Source organism: Trichogramma pretiosum, unplaced genomic scaffold (assembly GCF_000599845.2).
Source record: "Trichogramma pretiosum strain Unisexual culture from Peru unplaced genomic scaffold, Tpre_2.0 scaffold3, whole genome shotgun sequence".
In the NCBI taxonomy this organism is placed as follows: Eukaryota; Metazoa; Arthropoda; class Insecta; order Hymenoptera; family Trichogrammatidae; genus Trichogramma; species Trichogramma pretiosum.
In genome coordinates, this window is record NW_019641698.1 from 4,967,239 (window position 1) to 4,994,148 (window position 26,910).

At 41.0% G+C, this 26,910-nt stretch overlaps 1 protein-coding gene across 2 annotated transcripts in view; it reads left to right on the forward strand.

The window, feature by feature from the left end:
* LOC106650779 overlaps nt 1–26,910 on the forward strand; it is a 92,364-nt gene that overhangs the window by 33,666 nt on the left and 31,788 nt on the right. For both annotated transcript variants that reach the window (XM_014368981.2, XM_023462472.1), the window contains exons 2-4: nt 22,668–23,127; nt 25,968–26,195; nt 26,478–26,856. In XM_014368981.2, coding sequence (XP_014224467.1) covers nt 22,668–23,127; nt 25,968–26,195; nt 26,478–26,856 — 1,067 coding nt within the window. The remainder of the gene's footprint in view (nt 1–22,667; nt 23,128–25,967; nt 26,196–26,477; nt 26,857–26,910) is intronic.

Here is a 26,910-nt window from a genome sequence, read left to right on the forward strand (position 1 = left end):
AACCTAATTGAACACTAATATATGAAAATTCTTCCTCTCTTAAAATAATGATGAACCTGAAAGTGAAGCCATTTTATACGGCTTCTGATTGGTCGACTGACTTTTGACTCGAATTGGAAGGGCGGCTGAAAAACTGATGGGTGCGAAGCGCGTTTGAAAGTTACTAGTATTAAAAAGTCGTGAGTTTCGATTGTAGATTTTTTTTTTCAAGAACTTAGATAGCGCGTGTGCGCATGGATTTATATACTGACGCGCGATGACGATCTATCTGTTTTATGTTCACCTTTTCCCCTTCCGCTCTCAATAGACAGCTGGCACTGGCGGAAAATGCCTCGAATGGAATTCAATTTTCCATGGGCTGCACGCGTCGCGTATATGCCGCGCGTCGTATGCAACTGAAGTTTTCATGTGCGATACAGCATCGAGATGCATATATGTATGTGACTTATGTTTCAGTCAAATATAAAATTTATGACTTTTTCCCCATGCCTCAAGTTTGAAAAAAAACGAAATAAAGTTTCATTGAACCCGAGGAGAGATAGAATCGTTCCTAAAGCTTTATTTATCAGGTACTAAGTGACACTCGAGATAGAAAAAAAGGGAAAACATGTTTCGTTTCATTATATTGGTGCAAGTGAACCGACAAACGCGGGCCATATGAAAGTTTCAAAAGTTGACGCGATCATTGGCTACTTTTTCAACTTTTTTTCTCGCTAAAGTTAACCGAAAACACAGATTCCTCTATACGAATGACGCACGCATAAAAAAGTTTTGTCACTGCTCGTCGATATATTTGTAGAAGACGTCATTCAAACTTGTTGACGATTTTCGCTGCAGTTTAGATACACCCCAGGCAGAAAGTAAACAGTTTATAACAATTCAACTGGTCGGTAAAATGTATGTACTAGTGCCGGCGCACTTTAAAGAAATACACATATATCATAAATATATGATCTGTCGCGAAAGAATTCCATCCAACTTGATGTTAATAAACACAAGAGACTTGGCAACTTGCTGAGAAGTGAATTTCAAGCTCCTCAGTCCTATGGAGCAGCTTGCGAGTATAAAGTTAAAACACAAGTTAAATATTACCTTTACATAATACAATTTCACTTTTATCGCGTGCAAAGTTTTAATCACCCATCAGCGAGCGGTAATGTATTCCTTCGCGTACGCGTTTTCCTGTACGCATACTTCAAGCTCTCGGCACCTCTTTCGCCGCCTCTGCCGCACATTGCAATAAGTTTTACGATTCATCTTGTAGCTCGCGTGCGCGTATTGCCTCGGCTTGCAATCGAAATCACGCGTCGCTGCTGTGCTGCTGCGTATATATAGCATAATAATATATACGAATATACGTTGGCTAAGTACGATGAAATTGACGAGCCACACACAGCAGGAATTCTCATCATAACTGGAGCCCATGAGAAATGTATCATAGCTTGGCACACGTTACTGTTGCTTCTGTTACTGTTGGAGAAAGAGAGAGAGAGTGAACGTCAGAATGCACAATTCACGTCCATTAATCATTGGGGTATTCTATTCGTGGTTAACTTTTATCCTGCGAATCTTTGATGATAAACGATTGATGTTGGTTATTAGGCTTATTTTGAATTACGCTTGGTAAGAAGAATCAATGTATTAGAACATCTGCTTTTCTCTTAGATATCTTATATCATTTCACACAGTAGATGTGATTCTTTTCATCATCATTAATCTCACTATCCTTAATTTTATTCTCACTTTATCTGCGAACAAAATTGAATTATAGTACAGCCAATTAAAATACATTTTTGCTTATATCATTACATTAATTTGGTGTAAGAATTCCAACGATAAGGCGAGAGAAAAATTAATCATGTCTCTGAAAATATGAATTTATTTCTGCAATACATCACCTCAATAGAGCTCATTTATCGAAGCGTTACAATTTCATTGCTTATTCCGTGTTAAGTGCGCATGCATAAATATTCGTTAAAAGATCGAGCTCGGAATCACTACGCGTGTAAAATAAATATTTGGTAGTACAATAAACAAGATTTGTACTGTAATTTTCAGCTTATCGGACTTTATGTTACACAAAGTGCATGAATAAATCAACTAATTACATCAAAGCTGTATAGTTTGAAAGTTCCGGTGTACCTACTAGGCAATCTAATATGAGAACCTTTGGAATAAATCACAAGTTATTTATAACAACAACAAGGACAACAACAACACAAACTGAAAAAATTAAGTAAAAACCTCTTTACAAAAACAAAACAGTTTATGCGTGGGAATCACTCATGCGCTTATAAATTGTTCAGTGAATTCTCTAATTTCAAGTTTCAAATTCATATTACGGATAATTTTTTGATTAGTTGATTTAATAAACTTCATAAAAACCCTTGCTTTTCTCTGAAGAGTTTTCCAAATGTTTAGAAAATTTACTAGAATTAATGAGAAAATTTTTAAATAAAATACAATGTGGCTAGTGAACCGCTGTAATAGCAAAAAACAACACAGAAAAGAAGTACACTGAAACTTCACAAACGATTGTTTTAGTTGTAGCTGTAAAAACGATGCGGAAAAATTAAAAAAAGACAAAGAAAAATACAAAAACAAAAGAACAACAAAGAGAGTATACAGAAAAAATATGATTGTCGCAAAATCATACTAAAACACAAATATTGTACGTTGGAGCTGATGAATAATGCTGCAGCAGCCACTTAAAATGGTTCATTAAATGGGCGCGTTTATCATGAGCTGGTAAAGAATTCCACGTCTTAGAGCCAACAGACGTTGTCTCGATTTCGATGAACGATACTTTAAAGCTATCTATGGAATATGACTAAATTCTCTTTACTTAGTAGTTCACCGATTTTGTAATTGAATGCACAAAAAGTGTTTCCTGCGTGAGGCTAGACTCTCGCAACTCATTTGTGTCATAAAAAGTACGAGTCAATCCACTTGACTTTATCGCGAAGATTAATGGCAGTGTACGAGTGCTTAATATTTCAAGGTATTGAAATCATAATTAGCAAAAGTTGTTTTATTTGAAAAAAATCTAGCAAGAAAAGTAATATCATAATGAGTTGAGTGAACTTTTCAAGAAATTTTAAGTATTTGATACGTTTAATCTAAAAATGATCTGCAGTGTAACAAAATATAAAAACAAACAAAATCAGGTTTTTTTTTATGGGTATTCCATAAATTCTTTTAAGATGATTTAGTTCGTTGCCGATGATAGTAATGCTAAAAAATTATTGTTAGTCTAAATTCTTAAAATATGTTCTCTCATACACATCGTCGGAATAATTTAGTCAACATGCAATTCCGCTAGGGAATTCACTCTCATAAAAGTCAAAGTACGTATTACGCTGTATACCGGCGCCGATCGGGTAATCGATTTTCTCACACTGCCTTCCATCTTATATCCATTATGATATCTTGATCATCTCGGTTGATCAGGGGGAGAGCCCGGCGCTTGAGCACCCAGCCCTCTTCGTCTCCACTGTCGACTTATTTTTTCCACTTTTTTTTACAATTTTACATCTACCGCAGCGCGAGGACAACGAGTGAGCGGCGAGGAAGCACTACGCGTATTATAATTACTGCCCGGAGCTTAAACGGATCGTTAAAGGCTGCCACTATATTGGAATTCTGATGACTTAAAAATTAATATAGCTTTCGGAAGTTTTTAGTCCTACGACGTGCACACAGACGTCGACGACGACGACTCGTGGTGTGGCTTGAAATTTTTTTTCACGGGGAACGGGATTTCAAGTGATGAAGAGATTAAAGAGAAAGAGGATTTCACCGAAAATGATTGATGCGACTGCTTGGACTGCAAAAGGTACTCAAATTTTAACGAAATAAAAAAAATAGTTTTGTGCATTCGGTTCGAAAATAACTTGGAGGCATATCGACTTTGAACGATAATGATATACCTTTTGCCTGTGGATGAATTTTCCTCGAAAATTAAAAAACAAGCTTCTACAGCCCTGCTATAAAGGACTTTGCCAGTACCGAGTTTTTCATTACCGAACTGAAAATCAGAGTTGCGTTTTTTTTTGCTGCTGCATGCGACTTTGGTGCAGCACACTTGATGCGAGTTTGCGAGGTGTTATTAATTACGGGATGTGCATATAAGATTTAAGAGCCGCTTGTTTTTTACGGTTCAAAACTTTGAGTATTTTACTGTGTATAGTGTAAGTGTACGGCAAACTCCCAACTTCTTTTCACTCCTATACCAATTATTCACGCTAAAATTTGCAGCCGACAGCACTTAGTGTAGCGGTATCTAAAATAGGCTCAGAGTACATAGCTCGTATCGCATTATGTGGTACTTTAAGGCTTTTGCAAAATGATATAACCGGATGATGATGTAAGATGATAAGTAATTGAAAAATTCAATGAATTTGATACTATAATATTCTTAACTTACAGTATTTACGGATAAAAATTCAGACGCCGTTGAATAAATTCATTATACGTGTCTTTTTATACAGTATACATGTATCTTAATTAATTCCAGCTAATCAATGCATTCCAAAGTATTTTTTTCAACTTATTTTGAATTTCGTTTAATGTACAACCGGTGACTGTATACGTTCTGAATAGTGAAATAGCTAAAACTTTTTTATCTCTTTAATTTTTACGGAACGTTAAAAACTTGAAAATGTACGTTTTATTCAAATTTCCGATAGCAAAAATTGTGATTTATGCGTCAAACAAAGTAAAGGCAATAAAAATGTGTTGGTGAGTTTTAAACGAAAACAGCCATCACAGAAGCAGCAGCAGGACTTACGCATGCATAGACCGAACGCGGGGGGAATTTTAATCTTTCACAGATTTCTATCAAAATAAATCAATTTTTCAATTAATAAGGCACGCGCAAGGGGCAATACGCTTTGGTGATGGTTTGAACAAAAAAAAAAAGAATTCGAAAAAATGCCGCAAATATTTTAAAACCCCGCGGCGCATAGAAAACAGATACAAAGCGAGAAGTAGTCGTATATGTATATGCGTGGACAATGGAGTTCTGGTGAACGGCACACGGCGATAGTTCATACATATATACAATTTAAACGAAATTATCGGGAGGTCGGCGCGGGAGCGAATCGCTCGAGGATTATCCGGATTCCAGACGCATTTCTGCCTCCGACCGTTGGCCGAATATAAAAATTGCCACTTCTCCCTGCACAGTGCGACTCGTTTTAGTGTCCCCTCTCACGCGCCGTACGGAGATGGGCAATTAATTCGAATTAAATCGAGCGCGCATGATTGAAAAACCCGAAGATGTCGCGCGCGCACTTGGTTGGTGCCGAGTGTATAAATGCGGCGGCGGCGGAGAGGACGAGCAGGTCCACCAACGCACACGGGCCATCGCGCTTTACCTACATACAAAGACGACGACGGTTGGCCATGTCTACCTGTAATCGCGAGTATATATAGTGGTAGTAGGGGCAAACGCGCAGCGCGAGCAAAGATCCGTGCACGGCCGATCGTGCAGTCTCTTTCTCGCAAAGAGAAGGCTCGTAATATAAAACAGTATATACGTTCGCGAAAGAGAGAGAGAGAGAGAGAGAAAGAGTAAAAGACGGTGGGAGGGGAGCACACGCGAAGAAAACGGGAGTTGTTCTCTCACTATAAGCTCTTCGGTACAGCGTAAATACACAGAGCGCAGCAGAGCACCGTGCGAGAGAGACAGAGAGAGAGAAAGAGCGCATAGCAGAACCAAACGCGCCGAACTCACGAACGCGAGACTCCTCCGCTTATATACACGAACGCCGAACGTTCCGTGTGCAGTGTAAGAAAACGAATTCAACCGCACGCAGCAAGTTTATACGGGCCGGTAGTGTGCGACTGTGTGTTTGCGCGAGTGCGACTCTGTGTGTATATACGTGGACGACATATATAAAGTGGAGAAGCGCAAAATAAGCTGGCGGTGGCGAGCGTCCCCGAAAATAGACGACCTAATCACCCAGCGGCAGCGTCGGTGGTGGCGTCTCTCGCAAAAAAGTATATGTATACACAGATCGACGATCCGCTGCGCTAAGTTCTCTCGCGAGCTCGATATAGGTATATCGGTACAATGTAAGCAGACTGCAGCACACCTATATAGACGCGCGATCGATGGGCCATTACTCGGCTCTGGCCTCGCGCTCCAAGCTCCACGACGATGACGATCGCGATGGCCCTCGTGTCTAACAATGTGACGTGATCCCCTCGGTTGCAGTCTGCAGCCAATACCGCGCTCCACTCACAGGTGTACGCGTTGCTATTGTTACAGTCTATCTGCGTGTACGCGTGTACGTGTGTGTTTATGTGCCTATAAAGCCGTGCGCGTCTATATGTCAGTGCCACGGTGTGTCAGTGGGCTTGTTGCGCTTTGTGGTACAGTGTAATCGTGCGTGCGCGGCGAATCGAATGTTAAACGACGCAGCCGCCAACGACGACGACGACGACGACGACGAAGACGACGGTTAAGCCAACACAACACAACGCGATCGGCTCACAAGTGCATCGGTGCGCGTGTGCTATGCGGTACGGAATGCTGCTGCCCGGCTGTTGCTGCTTTAGCTTTAACTGCTGTTGTAGCTGCTGTTGCTGCTGCTGCCGTTACCGCCGACTGCCGCGGCGAGCATTCGAAAAATGATTCGCAGCTTCGACGAGATGATGATGATGACGTGCTGCGAGGAGAATGTGCAAGGTACGATGATGCCATTAGTGCCACCACCCATATATTACAAACTATTTCCACTACTATCTATATATTAAAGCGATCGTTCTTTTGTGTGTACGCGTACGAATGGTACCTTGCATTTTATTTGCAAGTAATTGTGCATTCGTACGATACGTATAGAGCGCAAATACAGCGCCTTGTTCACTGCATATATATAGAGGAGCGAAGATCGAGGTGTGGAGAGGCGTGGGTTGTTGTTGGTATACACGCGCTCGTATGATTTTCTCGCTCTCGCATTGCGTGCGTGTGTGTAATGTGTATGTGTATACACGCCGAGCTGGACTGAGCGCTTGTGTGGGTGCGAACAGGGATATGTGCTGCGCTCACCTGAGTAAGAGAGAGACGCGGCTATAGAGCGAGAGAGAAGGGAGTGCACGCGCTGCGGTATGCTATACGTATATGCACACATGCATATTCCAAGTTGCCGGCATGCCCAAGAGGCAAATTCAAAGATGCATTGTTTCGAATATATATATATACACACGCACACACATTCATGCATTACACGCGCGTGTGTGTGTGTGTGTGTGTGTGTGTAATCCACCCGAGCTTTTAGCTATTTATATTTTTGGTATAGCCATTATCATTATTGCCTGCGCGCATACGTATACAATACATATTCACTGCATGTGCGCGATCTGCCGTATACGTATACATACAACAGCCGAACTATTATGGAAATTGTACCAATCGTTGACCACGGCCTATAGCTCTCACGCAGCAGTATCTTTGCCTCTACTACGCGGCTTTGAATGCTATATGCGGCTGCTGCAGTCGGTGCGAGCTGCTCGCGCCCCATGCCATGCAGCAGCAGCTTCGATTATGCAGGAGCTGTGTTATTTAGATCGTTGCCACTTAGCTGCGTTTAGCTATTTGTTGACCGTGTCAGCGGTAATTCCTTTCTCCGATTCCCGAGCTCGGCTGTACGATATATATACTCCCGCTTCTACACTGAAAAAATTTTGCACTGAATTCGTGTTCACCTGTGATCTTTTATTGATATCACACTATAGTGTCTTAACTTTATATTCAACAGTTAACTTGAAGAAAGTTCACGGCGACGGTGACAGGAATTTAGGTTCACGGTGAACGCGATTATCAAGCACTTCACGTTGTCGGGGCGATTGGACTATATTGGACTATAACTTGTAAAAAGTTCACGACGCGCAAGATGGTGACAGGGATTTAGGTTCACGGTGAACGCGATTATCAAGCACTTTTTGTTGTCGATTAGACGATTGGACTATATTTAAGTAAAATCTTACATAAACGAGCCTATTTTCTTTATAATATTCGAAAATATTGTAAAAACTTTGTTATTTAAAAAAAAAAGATTTATAAAATATTGCAGTAAAATAGTCGTGATTTATTGTACTTATCAATATTATTTACAAAGGTAACAAAAATATCGCTTATCAGTTATGCCTAGTAACAACAGTGTGGCGATTTGTTTCAATGACTTCATAAGCATGAATATGTGTATCAAATGATACAGTTTCTAATAAGTTTACACGGAAAAAAATTAATTTATCCGTTTTGTATACGTATATGTTATAGCCAGCCAGCTAATAAATAGTGCCATGCGTAGCCGTAATTGCTTTCGAGCGTTGGCTTTACGGTGGTTCTGACATGTGCATTGTCGATATCGCAATATACCGTCACGCGTGAAGCCAAATTCTTGTCACAGTGACAAATGATTCCCTTCAAAATATTAGTATACTGTTTTGTATTCACTGTGTCATAAATAGTTGTTCATTTGATGAATATAAAATGTATTCACGCTGTAGAGATCTATTATTCAGTGCAAAATTTTTTCAGTGTACGCGCGCATATATACATACAAGCGCATTATTCATGATTCAACGACTCGAGCCCGATCGTTGGGGTCTCATCCCAATTCTGCTCGCTTCTCTCTCTCTATGTTAGTATATCAATCGACTGAATTGCTTCCTACTGTATATGCGTTCTCAATTATTTTGCCATTAATTGAGTTTTTTTTCATCATCTCTGCTGCTGTTTGCGCGTTGCGTCGAATCAACTGAAAATATGATCGAGTCTTGTCGGCTCGGATTCATCATACGTGACGCGCTTCGTGTACACGAGTTTGAATATTGCTTGCTCCACAAATGAATCTGCGCTCACGAAATATTATGTACGGGCGTCGATGAAATTTTTCCTCCTCGACTCATTTTGTACACGTCGTCGTCGTCGTCGTCGTTGTCGTCGTCTATGTGGATAGACATAATATGCGAGCGAGCGTCACGTTGCTCTCGCGACGACCCATCAACCCAAAAAACACGGTATATTATTATACGTTCCGCTGCCGCCGCCAGCTATGACTTGGTAGACACGAAGCGCGCGAAATAATGTCTAAACGCGCACTGACGTGCATTATGAACTTGTCACAGGGCAGTAAATTCGTTGCGATGGCACTGCACGCAGAGACGCGGCAGCTTATCTCACCTGCAGGCGCGTTTATATAGGGGTAGCTGGAAAATGAGTTTCGGAACAAAAAAGGAGGCGCGTTAATAACGCACGAAAAAAAGAAAATATTCGAGGAGAAAAAAATGTATGTGTCGAGCCGGTGGCGCACGTATACGTAACGCAGTGCAGCACATAGATTCGCAATGCACGAGTATGTAGGTGCGCCTCGTTAGACTATATAAGAGCTACGTGCACGTATGCATACGCGCGCGGCCGAAAATACTCCGAAGCTCGTACACGCGCCGCTGGTCTATGTACCAGCTACTACTATAGAAGCTCGCGCGCGCAGAACAAAGAGAGAACTTTCCAGATAGGCGAATACCTTGTGCGCAGCTAGGGCAAATCTGAGCGCCAGCTCTGCCGCAGCATCAGCTGTGCGGCCGTCGCCCGTTACATATAGCTATAGAATACGTGCACAACTAAAATATTTCTAGTAGCCCGAGCCAACTCCCGTACTATATATCCGAGTTGGTTCCGTGTGTATGTGACACGAAAACTGTCTCACCGCTACATATCTGCGCGACTCGTCGAAATTAAGATGTTCGACCGAGAGCTCCACTGCACGCGTTATACTCGGCGATTCCGAACTTTGTGCTCTATCTCTCGTATACGCTCGTGCAAGCTAGAGAGAGAGAGAGCTGAATAAAATGTCTGCGCGCGGATCGATTGGTGCAACAACTGCGTCTCTGTGCATATATGTATAAAAGAATCGGATTTCTGATCTCCCTTTTTCTCGTCCTTCTTTCGGTCTCTCTTTCTCTCTGACAGCGACACCCGCAACGACGACAAGCTTCAGCGATTCTTTTCTTTTTATTCGATGGAGATGCGGCATTATTATTGTTGTTATCGAGCTGGAGAATCGAGAGAGCTGCATCTTCGTGAGAAAGAGCTCAGTTGGTCCGCGCGCGCGTGCTAAACTTCATCGCCACACGGCTTGTGTATCTATGTATAACAAAAAAACACGGCGCGCGCGATCTGTTCGTTTTTGTGTACTGTCAAACCTCCCGCATGTTGGATGCGAGCTTATTATTACGTAATGAGTTTTTCGGTTCACGCGCGAGCACGCTGCTTCGAATGAATATATAACGACATGGCCATTATGAAAATAGCTACAACGCAGCATCTGCATGAAACTAACGCATAACGGATTGGTGCATTTCTTTCGCTCGTTAAAATTACCCTTCGCTGGAAAATAAACACGTCGAGTGTGCAATTGTTTCATGATTTTTTTCCTCTCTCTCTGTGTCTCTGTTAAAAACAAGGACTATCGGAATTGTTGCGTTGGTGTATCGGTTTTTACGATACTGGTTGTACCGAGAGAGAGATAACGAGAAGTGCTCGTGAATAAACGACCATTTGTACATTACATTCTCATAGAGATGAAAATAACGATATGCACGTATGCGAGTATCAATATAATTGGAGGCCAATACGAAACGAAAAAAAAACAGGAACTGTTTATCGGTAATCGTCATTTTTCATTCCGATAACTTGGCGCTCGTACACTCGAGTATACAGCGGGAGGGAGATACGCACGACTTCACCCTGTGTTTAACTCTCGCGCGCGCGTGCATCGACAATCTGTCAATTACTAATCGCTGCGTGCTCGCGGAGTACGTAATTGTTCAAAGAGCTCGTTTCCTCTCTGCGACTGATAGATCTTTAAATAGGCGCTTGATTGGGTGTAAAAAAGGCGCGCGCGAGCTAAGAAGCGACTTTACTCCAAACGCGTTTACTCGACGAACGATCGCGAGTCGCACAAAACAATCGGGGCAGAGCGAGATTACGACTGCGGCGCGTAGGTACGGCTGCGCGCGCGCGAGACAAACCGCGGCGGCTCGAACGCAATTACTTAATAATAATAACGTCCATTGGGTTGAAACAGTGTTGCCAGAGCTAGAGGCCGTATGTATTGCGGTGGCAGCAACGCCCGGTGCCACGATCTTTATTATAACTCGGCTCGAGTACTACGACAACGACGATAAGCCGCCGCCGCCACGGTGCACTGCTGCAGCGTACATGCTGCGAGCGCAGCGCGCAACCTTGAACTTGGCCGCCCCGTGCCTGTATATAAGCTGCAGTGCAGCGGCGGCAGTTCGATGGAAAGTAGCAGCAGCAGCAGCAGTGCAGTGGTAGACTTTCGAGGCATGCCTCGGTGCAGGAGTCACCGTCGTCGTCGCCCTTCTCTCTTTATTTTCCTGTACAGCACACCATACGTGTTCACTTTTGCACAACTCATATGCAGCATTGCCCACGCGTGCGAATACTTAAATATTTCAGAGAGAATTATAATAAGGACCTTAGTACGTACGTAGATATAGCTTATTTCGCGCGCACACACAAGCACGCACGCGTACTTATACGAAAGCACAATCTATATACTTATCCCGTCTCGGCTTGGCGTGAGCATATAAGAATCGCACGCTCGCGTGTGCTCCGAAACGTCGAGGCGGGTGGAGAACCACGCACAACACCGACGTACCCAACACTTGCCGCATCTGCGAAAGCTGTCTTAAAAGGATGTGTTGTATGTTAAGTAGGCTATGAAGAAGCAGGTAAGCGTGGAAAAATAAAATAGAGAAAGGTGTGCGCGCGCGCGCGTTTTTTTTCGGCTCGGCTCTTAAATGTGCATTATTTGTATCGACGAGGATTAACGCTGCAGATGGGCGCCAAGGTGGGAGGACGCGTATGTGTACGTGAAAAAGAAAAAAAAGAACAGAGTGAGATGCGCGCGCGATAATTAGCACCGATTTATTCATCGACCGCGTGTTGTAGCTTACTTCTTTTTACGACTCCAAGCAAGAAATATATATACCAAAGATGATAGAGCATACCGACAACAGCTGCTCGTGCGTGTGTGTAATTATTTATATTAGTGTATATAACTGCACGATGCTTCGCGCGCGGGCTGTTTTACACATCATGTCGTTGCTGCTGTTCTTGTTGTTGTACGCCTACGCTCGTTAAAATCGAGCTTTCTAATGTGCTCTGAATACCTGGATCAGAAGGATGCATCTAATAGGGCTCAATGCGAGTTCACGCATGAGTTAGACGTAACAGCTTGCGCATACGATCGTTAAATGTTGCAAATCGTTGCTTTTTTTGTGCGTGCGACTTTTGATCGTATGAATTGGCAATGGGGAAAAAATGCGGGTAAAAATATTTGCACCCATTTTTTTTTCGTTCCATTTTAAGAGATCTTCGATTACGAAGAAGAAAAAAGGGCTATGTTACACTTGATGAAATACACTTCGGAAACTCTTTTTCCCAGCGAACAAGTACATCAAAACTGGTTCGGTAAAAGAGAGAAGGAAGCTTAATACTGCGGGTTCCACGGAGAGAGAGAGAGAGAAAGAGAGGGAGAAGAAGACAGGCGTGTAATGCAACCCCAGCGCGAGTACATAAAAGAAGAAAACTTTTTTAGCCTCTTGCGCACGGTGCAGCACGTACACACACGCGCGTACACAACATAGTGCGGTAAGTTTCCTCGCGGTGCAGTGCTGTATATGTAGCAGCTTAGCTACTTCGATATTCACTGGGTGTAGTTTCGGGCCGTGTAGCTCAGCACGAGCTACATGTACTGAATTAGACTATACCGAGAGAGAACAGCGCGTCGTATAGCTGCTTGTATGTGTGCACGAAAGCGCCGATAATGCGCGCGCGCGAGAGAGAGGCACGGAATTGCGTGTGCATGCACGCGAAAAAATTGTTTTTCCTCGGGACCAAATCCAACCGCACGAACTGCGCTGTGTACAACGACTTTGCATTTATCACATTAGGAGAACAATCGCTCGATTAACACTTCTCTCTTTCTCTCCTCTCCCTCCGCGATTTACTTGTGCCCAACTGGGATCGAGCCGAGAGCACACTTACTCATGCAAATACATCGAAACTATTTCGTTCGAGTGTCGAAGCGTTCCGAATTATATGCAGCGCTTCAAATTTTCATCGTTTCGCCCCGAGAGCACTACAGATATAAATGAATATAGCTCGCGCGTATATGAAATATCTGCGAAACTCGGAGATGTACGACGATATCGCTCATTGCGTTTCTTCGACGCGTGCACCATATATTATGTTATATATACGTATAGGCGCGCTCGCGTAATGCAGTGTGCGATTTGGTGTCTTCTTCGTTCTTGCCGAGTGATATATCCGATTATCCGCAAGAGCAGTACACGGAATCGAGCATGAACTATAGGCGCGCATCGTATATTATAAGTGCGATGCGCGCTGCCTTATACATATACGTATGCTGCTGCTGCTGCTGCTGCTGCAGTGCGAGCGAGCGCTTGCGTGTTTCCTGCCGAACGATATTCTACCTCGCTGCATTTGCGCGTACTCAGCAGCAGCAGTGGCAATAGTAGTAGCTCGCTCAAATAAGCGAGATTCTCGCGGGATACTGCAATCGCATCCCCCTCGTACTACTAGCGTGCACATGCTTCTACGCGTACAAACACACACACACACACACACACACACACACACACACACACACACACACATACACGCACACAAATACCATGTAACGAAATAATCCTGTGTCGTGTATAAACGCAAATACGTACGTATCGTATTTCCCTTTGAACGACAAGTACACCTAGTGCGCGAATACGATCAGCTTTATTTTTTTGTCGCAAAAATTCAAGTATCGTCATGCTCGAATTATGATATGCGGCGGCTCGTGGATTTTCAAATTAAAAAAAAATGCCTCGCGTCGAATTTTTGTTGCTGTTGCGTTCGCTTCGCTCACCCTCCAAAATGCGGCAAAAATCACGCGTTACACAACGATAACAACAACCTGCACGTGATATACGTATAATATATAAAACGTTCTGAGAGATAGGCAATTTGTCGCTACAGTCACGAAGTGCTGCACATTGCACAGCTCCGAGATATATGCGTACACACGCGAATAATCACTGATGCGCGCATTCCAGAGTTTTAAGCTTGTAGCGTGATACAGAAGTGACAATACTTGAGCATTTAATAAAGAACGTTCATGCGCATTGCGCTCGCATACATACATACACACACAGACATCTATATAAGTAGATGAGTCGACACGACTTTAATCGTCAAGTGAAACGTGAGCAGAGCTGTTACTTAGCGAAGCTCGCATAATCGTCACGCTCGCGCTTCGACGCATTTCGACTCTCAGCACTGTGATAAAATAACGCACTGCAGCAGAGCAACGAATTGCGCTTTATTAACTATCAGTTTATTACGACGACGCGATTGGCCTATATTTGTATTTACGTTTTCTCAATTCGACGTGCGCATTCGGAGAGTATTTCGATCGTCGCTGCGTTTTGCGCTAATACGAACGAGAGATTCGTTTGACGAGCAATTAAAGTGTCTAATCTGCACCGGCATACGTAATTCCTCGACGTCATTTTCTGCTGCGTGCGCGTGCTTGTTTTCCCATAATTTTCGACATCTAGTCGTTAAGCTCTACTCGACGTTTTTTCTTGGAATCAGCGCGCACGCGGGAGTTCGTTATCGTATAGACAGAGAGTATAAGAGTACAATTCGATCGATAAAAACTTGATCGAATTATAGTTTCGATGAAGCGTGCGCATCAGCCGTTGGCGCAACGAAAAAAAGAAAAAGAAAAAGGAAAAGGAAAAACATTTTCTGCGAAAATAATCTATATTATATTACGCTGTACAAAGTGCACACATAAAACAACAATGAACCTTGTTATAGTGGAGTATTTAAAAACGATTTTCACGAGTTGAACAGCAGTGACCGCAGCATCGGCAGCAGCAGCTGCAGGCACTGCAAGCGAGCCGTGTGCTAGGTGATCTCTGCACCACAAAAAGGGACGAGGCCACGACGAAGAAGAAAATGAGAGCTGAGGACAACGACTTAGCTTCGCGACTCGGTGACTGTATGCAGCAGCACGAGAAAGGCCGCCGCCGGCAGCGTGCTCGACATCGTTCCTCTTTCGCGTGCAGTTTATATGTATATATCTGCCACAAAGTTGTACGCGCACGTGATTCACGCGAGCCACGCCACCAGAGAGAGAGAGAGACAGGCAGAGAATGAGAATCCAGGCCGGTTGTCGTGAACTGTGAACAGTATGCAGCTCGAACGGCCAACCGCAGTCTCTCGAGAAAGTGGACTCTCGCATCTGCATGCATATGTACGCGCGAGCACATGATGCAGGCAGCAGCTCATTGTTTTCGATTGCGACCTTAACCTACTACGTGAATGTCAAAAATTCACTCGACGCTCCGGCGCGTATTGTATACTACTGGTTCAACTACATCGATCGCAATTTATAAGCGAGCTTCTTGTCTTTGCCCCCCCTCCCCCCGGAAAAGTAAAATCTAATTTGATAGCTCGTTAAGCTCGACGCGCTGCTCAATTCTTTCGGCACTCTGTCGCTAATCTGATTTATAGCTCTTGAGAGAATGTTTGCAGTATTCTCTGCTTGTAAAGAAAATTACGCCCGAGCATGGGAGTTCCAGCACATATATATGTACGGTAGATTATATATATACGTTGCGTTTGACATGTTGCAACGACGATGAATCTCCATTAAGCTCGAGGAATACAGTAAGAACGATTAATCTCGTACTTCAAACTCGCGTACTCGTGTGTGTGTGTGTGTCTTTCTTTCTCTTTCACTGTGTTTAATATCGAAATAGACTTGACCTAAATCTTGAAAAACTGTCCCTCGAGTTCGCCTCTCAAGAGTTGAACTTCCGGACAACCTGATTAGGTCATTCTTTTGACTTGACGATCGACTTTTCAGAAAATTTGTGCTTTTTTGCGAGTAAACAAGTTTTTTAGAGTCCTTATGAGTACGCAATGTCGCGAGCGTTCGAGGTCAAATTAACTGAATACACATAATAATAACGTTTAAACGGACATCGATTTTCTTCGGCAAGCAACATACCAAACAGAAGCTCACCATGACCTTGTTCGGGCATTAGCACAGTAGTGTAATATCTGCAGCTGGAGTGAGCAGCTTCAAAGGAATATACTGTTAAGTGATTCAAATTAAACTTAACGAAGTCCAATTAATTAATTGTTTGAAAGAAAATTGTATACGCGCTTTTCTCACGGTCTGCAGCTGTTGTGATTCCTCCGACGGGCGTACACAAATATACGCGCGTACATTATGTGTATACGTATACGGCGGCAACACACAAAAGGGTAGAGAGCTTGAAAAATTAATTTTAAAATTAATAACGCGCTCGCGGTGAAACTCGAGAGCGCAGCGGAGAAAAGCTCGAGCTGTACGAAATACTACCTAAACGAGTCTTCTCGTAACGGCGCGCAAAAGTCCGCAAGCTGCAGCACAAGCAGAAGTTGCTTATTCCTATTTTTCCAGGGCACACAGCAGCAGCAGTTCCACTGCTCCGCTGCTGTTTTCTCTCTGGACGATTGTTCCGCGTCGTGAGTTCGTTGCCATAACTTTTGACATTGCCATGTCGTTGTCGTCGTCGTCGTCGTCGTCGTCGTCGTCGTCGTCGTTGTCGGCTGGGCACGTTGCGCGACCTAGAGATAAACGCATTCCTTTTTCTTTGCTGCTGCTGCCCTACTCGCACACATACACACACGCACACACACATACTATAGATATCACGTGCAACCGCGGCGCACAAATAGCGTTTGCTGTTGTTCGCCATGCCGTATCGAGGTAGCTGTAGCGAAAGCACGATTTGCTCGAGGCCTCGCGCGCGCACACACACACACACATACATCCACCCACGAACGAGACATAAAGCAGGCAAACTTCTAAACTGGGTAGACTTTAAATGCCAACGTCGTTGCGAGAGCAAGAGAGAGAACGAGCTCAAAGCTAATATACTGATACCTATATACGCTCCAGATGCATTATACCGTACGTGTATATACGAGCTAAACCACTCGCGCAAAGTATAATATACCTTTCAGTCACTCGTCGTGTACTTTTGACACTCATAAGCAAAACTATTTGCAGGCTATTGTGAATCCATAACGCGCATATATGACATAATAACAGTACTCGCAACTTCTTTTTCCTTCTTTTTCTCCCTCTTTTTATTTCTTTACGTACATGCACTCGTGTGCTCTCGCGCAGATCCTTTTCTTTGATACATATCCGGGTAATGGTACAAGATTGCTAAACTCACAGAAGGCAAACGCCTGCACTGCTTTTCGAGCATGTTTCGCTCTCTCTTTCTCACTCTCTTTCTGGCGCATACAATGTGTTATACGCAGAGCTGCTGCTGCTGCTGCTGCTGCTGCTGCTATAAAGGCTTTTTTTTATATACGCCAGACTCACCTACATGTGCAGAACTGTTTAGCCATTCCGGTAGCTACATAACCCGTTGGCGCTTTTCTATAAATGTATGTAAGAGAGACAGATTGCGGATTGAAATACACGTATGATATATATTTTTCTTCGAGACAGCTTGCGCGTGCACCCTACTCGAATAGCGTGCACGGAACATTTTTTCTCGCGCTGAAATTTATACTACATATATTTTTTTCCCTCCTTTCGGACGTAATCTTGATCCACCACCACTGCGCCCACCGCTTCTAGAGAGTTGAACAGTCAGCTCCGGTACAATCATTTATATCCACACCCGCACATTTGTATTCCTCTCCAGTTTTTCCTCTTGAATACAAATTTTGTAAAAGTAAGAAGGCAAAAAATGTATAATTCATACGTCAACTTATTGCAGAATTCATCCGAGTGCTGTGCTGTAGTTCATACACTTTTAGAGGCTCGATGCTCGAGTGTTATTTATACCAAAGCTCGAGCTTGCAAGCGCCATATAACGCACTATACATATACGAGGACGCGGCAGCTTTGACTCGGTTGATCTCGAAAACTTTCATAACTTCGCAGCAGTTGGAGTTTTGTTGACGAAATTATAATTAAAAATGTATCGAAGAGGCGCGCGCGCCGATAGAGTCGACAAATAGTGCGTGAATGGGTATTCACGAACGAGCGCAGAGCTCCTGCGGATGATCAAAAGATGTGCGTGTACATCGAGCCGCACGCACGCAAGCCGAGCGAAATAAAATTTCAATGAAAACTGTCGCGTAAACAGACTCCGAAGTTGGGCGCGCGCGAGCGCAGGAGCGGCTGTAAACTTAATTAAAGTCATTTACATGGAGGCATGCGGCTGCTGTCGTCATGCAGTCGCACGCATGCAAATACGGCCGACTCCGGGGCTGCGCTTTTACACACCTATATTCAGATATGCGCGCGAGAATATATATCTATATGTATGATGTATGTGCATTAAATACACGCAGCACATATACACATAGGCGGCGGCGCGTTCTGCAATGATGGAAAAGACTGCGTATAACCGTGTGCAGGTACTATACAAGCAGCACGTGGATGGGCGCGTGTGTGCGAGTGCGCTTGCGTGTATTACTAATATATTATGCATGTTATTGATATTTGCATACTTAACACGTATCCGCGGCACACGTGTAGCCCTCGTTGCACCTATGCAGGTATATCGGCATGTTTGTGCCGGTGCGCGCGTGCGTGAGCTAGGTATAAAAAACCAAGCCGTGCTTTTGACGGAAAGCTCAATGGAAGATTAACGAAAGATACGAGTATCTCTCTCTCTCTTTCGCTTTTTTTCAATTGCTAACGCTCTCGAAACAGTTCGCGTGTATAGCTGCCGAGCGTTTGCCTCCGAGCATTGCGTATCCTCTTGAATCTCTACAAAAATACTCGGGAATTTTGTTCCGACCATTTTCTCTGCCTTCGTTTATGCTTCACAAATCAACGCTTTAAATGGAAATCCCCACTTTTATAGTGGGGATTATATGTATACTTGTGCAGCAAGTATAAATATAAATCATAATGTCCGTTAATTGATATTCAATTGAACGTTGCTCGCGTCATAATGCCTTAAATTGACTCTAAATTTATCAGTAGCGTGATATTTTTAGTGATGTGTGATTCGAAAATCGACTAACCTTAAATGAAATTGAACATACCCTGATAGAAAAGTTTCACATCTAAGCATGCTTGAAAGTATGGAACGAACTCCACAGTTTTTTTTTTTTAGTTTTTATATATGTTTTTATTATGATGGTGTAATACATTTGCGTGCTCAGCACGACTTAAATCAATGTACAAAATTTTTGTAGATAATGTAGGCGCCCATGTTTCCACTAGCCGTAATTGTTGATGTATATTTGCTTTAGCCTTGCTGTGGCTAGTTTTTGAATTTATTTACATTGATGATATTATTTTTGAGATTATGGAAAAAATAAACATTTTTTGAAAAAACCATATCAATAATCTGCCTTAACGAACTCCATATATAACAGTGCTTTGACTTTTACTATTATTTTGACTTTGCCACTTGCAGATTTATGGATAAAAGTACTCTCCATCTAGTGGTGGAGTCTTGATGTAGTATTAATTATCATTTTCTGCTTATTTATAATGTACTTCATGTTTTTAATATAACATAATTGAAAAATCTCAAAAAAGAGATAATTAATTGTAATATATTGTGAAACATTTAAAATGAAAATTTTGTGATTAGGCCATTTTTATGTTAAACATCTCTGTAGAGATTCTGTAAAGGCTTGGTATTGTGAAGGAAATTAAAGTAAATGATTCAGTAAAGTTGTCCATATATATAGTTAAGGTCACATCTATTGATTCTTACTATTTTAGGTAAGGATTCCTGTGAATCTAGTCATGACTAATAATCTCAAATTCACTCGCAGCTTTATAATATTGCGACCAAGTGTTTCTAATTGAAAAAAAATTGTCATGATATATTTCCTACATTTATCTTCGAACGTAAATATATTTGAGCATTATTTTATTAATAATTTACGAGTTTATTACCATCAAATAGGTTTATGAACTAAAATTTTTTATAAAAATTATATACTGTTCAAAATAATTGATTAATATTGTTAAAATTTTATTATTGTTCACATCTTATTGTTAGATAATGCACTTGAATTTATAATTCACAGTACTATATTCCCCTTCGTTTTATGAAATAACGAAGATGAGGATAAAATACGGTAAATCAGACTCATGCATGTTGCACACATGATAATAGTTTATACTTAATAGAGATCTCAGAAGACACACGAAAGAACATAGACACAACAGAAACTTTTTAAAGCCTTCAAAAATATTGGTTTAAACTAATCGGACATTTTTCTGTCACTTGCGAATTCACAATACTCCGTCTGTTGAAGGAATCAGAGATATCAACTTTGATTACGGTAAATCCTATAACATTACAAAATGAATTCTGACAGATTTATATTTGTACATTTACCTACAAAAATATAAATTATTTTTACAATCAATAAACAGCTATATGTATGGATAACCGTTGTAAGTGTAACTTCAATAAAATTCCACAAAAAATCACATATGATATGTTTAAAAATTCATTTGATTTATTTTATGATTAATCCTACTCGTCACAGTGTGCAAATGGCTTTATATTATAATCCTATTATTGTTGCACTCGCTAGCTTGTTTTCTGCCTATTTACTTCTCTACCTAACACGTCTAAAGAAGTTTAATTTCAGAAGCATTTGCATTACCAAAGTAAAATTTTAAAATAAAAGTATAAAAGTTTTATCCTTTTTTTAGAAAGCTATCTTAATGCTATCGAAAAAGTACATCCTTTTGTGGATTTATTTGTCCTCTATTCTGTACTTGATTTTTCAGAAAAATTGAAATTTTCTGTGCATTCGCGAAGTGTTAAAATGGTGTTGGGGAACGCATATACTATTTTGCATCGAGCCAGTGCAAAGTTAGTAACTTAAAAATTGCTTCGACGCCATAATTCTTTTTTCACTCCGATTTTGGCTCATTATCTTGCGTGGAATATAATTCAAGTGGCTCTAACTGAGGAGTGGTGCAGCTGCAAGGGAGAATGAGAGAGAAAATCTTGCATTATCGTTTGGATGTAAGTCATGCAAAAAATTTATTGCCACACGCGATTCTGCTCTAAAGAGCCGACAAAAACCGAAAGAGGAAAAAGATTTCCATTTTATGGCTCGCAGTCCGTATATATATGTAGCGTTGTATTCAACTAAATCAATTGCGAGGGAGAGAAAAAAATTTCTTACTTTAAGCCACTCCAGCGTAATATTTTGAAAATCATAATGCTTACGATTGTCGAATATGGTTGGGTAATTCTGATACTTTCGCCTTACAAAAAATGTTAATCTAGCTTCCGTGAGTGTACCTATTTTTTGTATGAACGAGATAATAAATGACGTAGTCGTATAATGCATACATAACGCTGTTCCTATCTTATATCAACGCAAATGATAGCAATGTGAAGCTGATGTATAATACTCTATGTGATGCCACATGAAATTATTCGACTGCATTGTCAACTCTAATGCTGCAAATCTCGAAGTAATAATCTGGAAAATTAATACTTCGCAAAGTTCTTTGAATAATGTTAACATTAACATTCAATAGTGTCATTAAATTCATTTTTAGTGTAAAGATTACGATTATAAATTTAAGCTTATTTATTAGTGAATTATTTATACTAAGCATTAATAGTATTTGAAGGTAGTAAATTGTGTTATTTAACCTATATACATTTATTCTGAAGTTATGTTTTCGTACTCTTCTAGTTTCAAAATTTTCAAATGACTCTTTTTACATACGCTTTCAATCCGCTTAACATTCACCTCTGAACATGCTGATTTTACGATCAAAAGTATAGATCAAAGGAATGCATTACTCTTTTTTAGTGTAAACGAAGCTACATTGAAATGAAATTGGGTCATAAAGTAAATTGATTAACTGCAACGAAACAAAAGTTTTTTTACATAGAATGATCAAGAAAGAAAAAAGTCACTATTCCTCGTTATTCGTAGCAGAAATCAGAGCTCGATCAGTGCTCTCAAGATTGCGCTCCTTTTTTTCGCTCGATTTTTACGTTGTAAATACTCCCTCGCAGTACTTCGTATCTGTGAAATTAAGGGCATCCCGAAATTCACGCTTGATCAGCTACTAAATCGAATTGAGCTTTTCCGACGTTACCGACAATGTCTAGCAGTTAGCCTAGTTCTAAAGCACCATCGAAAGTTTATTGCGCAAGATGCCTTTTTTGCACCTACAAGTGAAGTTCGACGTTCCCAACGACAATTCTGTCGATGAGTGATTCATTATTGCGGCGAACAATTAAAAAACTTAAAATCATTACAGCACAATCAGTTTTTACTAGGTTAACCGAAAAATCGTGTTTTATATTAATCACACTACTTAGCAGAAAGTTCGCTGAGGAAATTCAGTTTTTTTCTCATATTATATTATAAATCTGTATTACTTGAAAATTTAATCAAAAACATTTTGTTATTTTTATTACTATTGTTATTAATTTTATTAAAGGATTATCATATGAAATTAAATTTCTTATCTATATTCAGACATCTGTTTGTTCCAAAGCTTTAAATACAATCGTATTTTTTGTTACAGGAGAGAAAGTAGTATTGGCAGTGGTGCAAGCTACGTCAACAGCAGGCCGCCGCGAAGCCTGGAAATCGTCAAACGGCTGTAGACCGTGCATCGGCAGTCAGGAGGGCTCGACACAGGCCAAACGAGCGCGTCACCCAGCGCCGATCGTCAGTTCCGCCAGTAGTGGCGAGAGCAACAAGGAGAATGAGGAATCTCAAAAGAACGACGACCACGACGCCGGTGACGGTCACGACGTTCGCGACGACGACAACGACGACGACGACGAGCAGCTAGTCGTCTTGAAAAGCGACGACGACGATCAGCTGACTGAGGAGACGATCATTATGGGCGCCAATCTCAGTCGGCACAATGGCAAAGGCCTGAACGGTAGACGCGCCCAATCGAGCGGAAGCTTGTGCAATCCCGAGGGCATAAGCGTTACCAAGTTCCTACAACCTTGTCCCAAACATCATAAGGAGCTGTGAGTAAACTGACGTACTTTTAATGATTTATTTGCTTTTCTGATAAGGAAATACGCGAGTACCCTGTGTGATTTGCTTGACGCTCTATTGATAAATAATCGCACCAAGCTTGTAACGAATTTAATTGTTATTTCTGTAGAGTTTATCGTTGTCAGCCAATTATTTTGTGTAGTTCAAGGATTCATCAAAAACTCGTCACAAAAAGTTAAAAATTCGGCCTAGAAATGACATTCTTTTGTAAGAGTATGCTGCACTCGACAAAAACACGCCTTTGTCAATTAGATTATAAGCTACATGCGCAGGCATGGAACATTCTTATGTCATTTTTGTCTCAGCTAAAAGATCGTTGAGGCAGTATTTATACAACATTGTCGTTTAGCTCCCACGTTTCTTGTATATATTTATACTTATTTAGCCTTACACCATATCATTGTCTCTTTACTGCGCTCACGACTGCGGTGCAACATTACTCCTACGCTTAACATTCTATTAACTCGCAAAATAAATTGTTCACGATGTGTCGTTTAGTTTTCTCCATATATTTATACAGCATATATAGTGCACGAGTGCATGGGTATATATACGGTACGTACGCCTCGCCGTATATGATACTTTCTTTCGAGATGAAACTTTCGACTAGCGCAAAACTGAAGGATCATGACTATTTGCAAAGTAGGCTATAGTAAGTACGCGTTGGCGGCTCACCGCCAACGCCGCCGCCGTCGTTGCTACAGCTGCAGTCGCCGCCGAATAGTAGTACACATCGCTTATGATGATATTCAGCTGCGCCGCTCGTAGTCACTTTAAAGAAAGTACCAAAGTTTCATATTGTGCCTGCCAGTTCTTTTGTTACTTTTTAGAGTGGCCTATATCTCTGCACATGCGTGCCAGAGAGAAAGAAAGAGTGAGAGAGAGAAAGAATCGTTCAATCGACTGCAAATTTAACCATACAAAATAAACCGCTGTTCGAATATCATTTTAATTCAGGACTGCGTGGAATGCGAAGAAAAATATTGACGAATGCTACCGGATGCTGAGTTATAACGAGCAATTGTTGAGCTTTTGAATTTTTTACCTACCATACACGAATTTTAAAAAATAACATTGTTTACCTTCGATACATCTCAAACTATTTTCTCTCCTCTCACTCTGTTTCGGTATCTTGGATTAAAAACTGAAAAATCGATCGAATTGTATCGAATTTTCAATAACGCCGTTTATGGTGTTATGAAAACAATGAATCGTGAAATATGACGATTAGCTACATGCAGGAAGGCACAAAGATATATTCAAATTTAGTTAAAAATCCTCTAGATAATTTTAAGGTTTTCCCAACGGCCTATACAGTATATGCATTTTCAGTGGGTAGGGATACCCGTATGACACGTAACCAGCCATAATTATCCTTTTCAATGGGGCGCACTGCGCGTGCTGCGGGATCAAAATTTAATAATCCAGTCGGACGTTTGTTAAACAGTCTTTAACGATTGTCTATTTGTATATGGCTAGTGGACTTTCTACCGAGTTGACTCCCGCGCGTAATCTCTGAAACGAAAATGGACGGTAATTAAATGTGGCGAGGAGCGCGGCGCGGAGGAGAAGCGAGTTTGCTGACCTCATACACCCATTGGTAGGATTCCTTTCTTCTTCTCAGAGCGAGAGCGAGTTTGATATTTCGCATATGCATGCATATGCGCCATCCTTTGGTCTTGGGATTTGCCCATGCATGTCCGTAAATATGCACATAATACTGATGCAGAGTTTACGCGTGTGTGCACGCGCGAGCCCGAACCTTTATTATAGCGTTGAAAATAGCGTGACTTTTTTTTAGAAAAATGGAGATTTATATAACAAGTTTTATAATTTGGAAAAAAGGGAATTATTTTGCTTATTATCATTAGTCGCATCAATTCTCCTTTCATTTGATGTCTTTCAAAATTACGCATGAAGCTTCGTCGACGCAAATAATCGCATTGATTGTACTCATTTTGCTACATTCTCATGCACAATACATTTTGCAGTTTAATAAAGGATTTAATTTAATACACAGCGAAGCCATTGAAAATAAGCTTTTTTTAGCGGGTAAAGTACATTGAAGTGTAAGTTTAAATTTCGGTATATTATGAGCGTGTTTTTCATTAAATTAGTTTGCTAAACAAGAACATTTAATCAATAAATATGCAAGAAAGATAATGTAACGTTGCGGTCATTACTTACTGCGCAGAGTTGGAAGCCGTTAGCTTGCGGCGTGTTTAACGACGCTTAATCGACGTTAAAGAAGTCGTTAGGGTCATCGTTATTAAACTTTGTTGTTAATCGATGAGTGCGGCTGGTATAGCGTTTTACTTTGAAGTCGGAAGGTTTTGCGCTTCTGTCGAGCACTTAATTTTTCCTGGAATAAAATGAAAGTTTTTATATTAAAAAACTAAAGTTTGCTTATACTTTATTTTTCCTGAAATAAGGTTTGAAATTATTTTTACAAATATTTCTTATATGATGTGGTTCAATCTTATCTGAAAATGCTTTTTTGTTCGTATTGTAGTTTCCGTTAGGTTGAAAAGAAGATAAAAAAATAACCTATTGGGGATATTGCAGTTATTTTATCGAATTGTAAAGTAGCATTTTTATAAAAATTTGTCTAGATGCACCATTGAGATCACCGTGAATATTTAAATGTGAATGTGTGCTAGGAAAAAGAATGAAATGATAAAGAAATTTTTCGATTTACCAACTCTTCATTTTAACTATACTTTTGTTGATTCTTTTATAAAGCCATGCTGTTTCCGAAAATCATGTACCATTCGAATCCCAATTTATATTCAATTTGTTCTGCTTACAGTTATAAATTTTGCGGTTCACTGCCAAACCATCTGGACGGCAAGGATGCTTTGGACGATGAAACGACCGAGAATAACAACATCATTACGGACACTATCAGCGGAAATCTTGGTGGCACATTGCCACACAAAAAGAGACTCAGTGAACATTTCACGGGTGAATCAACGAATAACACAGATCTTGTGAAGCATCGATCAGAGGAATCACTCGACGACGATAACCCTTGGAAGTAAGTTCATTTCAGACGATATTATCATCCTTTGTCTACAAAATACCTTTATCTGTATTTATATTAAAAATTTCTTATCCATTAATATTACATAGTACTAGAGTTGAATATGTAAAAACTTTTTTTACAGTATTAAACTTTACATTTTCAATAAAGTCTGTACTTATTAGTAGTGAAGCATTTGAACAACAGAAAATGTGGCCTAGATTAAAATCCTTAATGTTGCATATGTAAAAGTAAATTTTCCTTACATATCACTTATGGCTCTAATTTTTCATTTAGATATCGTCTCGAGGGAGCGGATCTCGAAAAAAATCGCCAGGCCGAGCTGTTGCGCAAAAAGCGCGGTTCGGACGCGAGCAGTCACAGTTGCCAGCATCATCATTTCTATGAACGACGTCGAAATTCGAGCACGCTATCACATCGTCGAGCGCATCGGAGCGCCGAGCTCGACGTCAATGGGACTCTACCAAAAACTAAACGACAAGATTCAACCAAACGCAGTGCTCCGTCCCTTCGTGAATTGGGCGACGGTCCCACCCGTGCGAGTCGTATTTCAATTGATAAAATCGATGATGATTTGTTACTTAAAATGGTGCACAAGTCCGGATGTGAGCATGCTAAACGACAGCATCAACATCAACATCAGCATCAGCACAAGGTTTGTCCAAAATTTAAGAATATTTTTAAAGATTTTTTAATTTCCATCAAATTA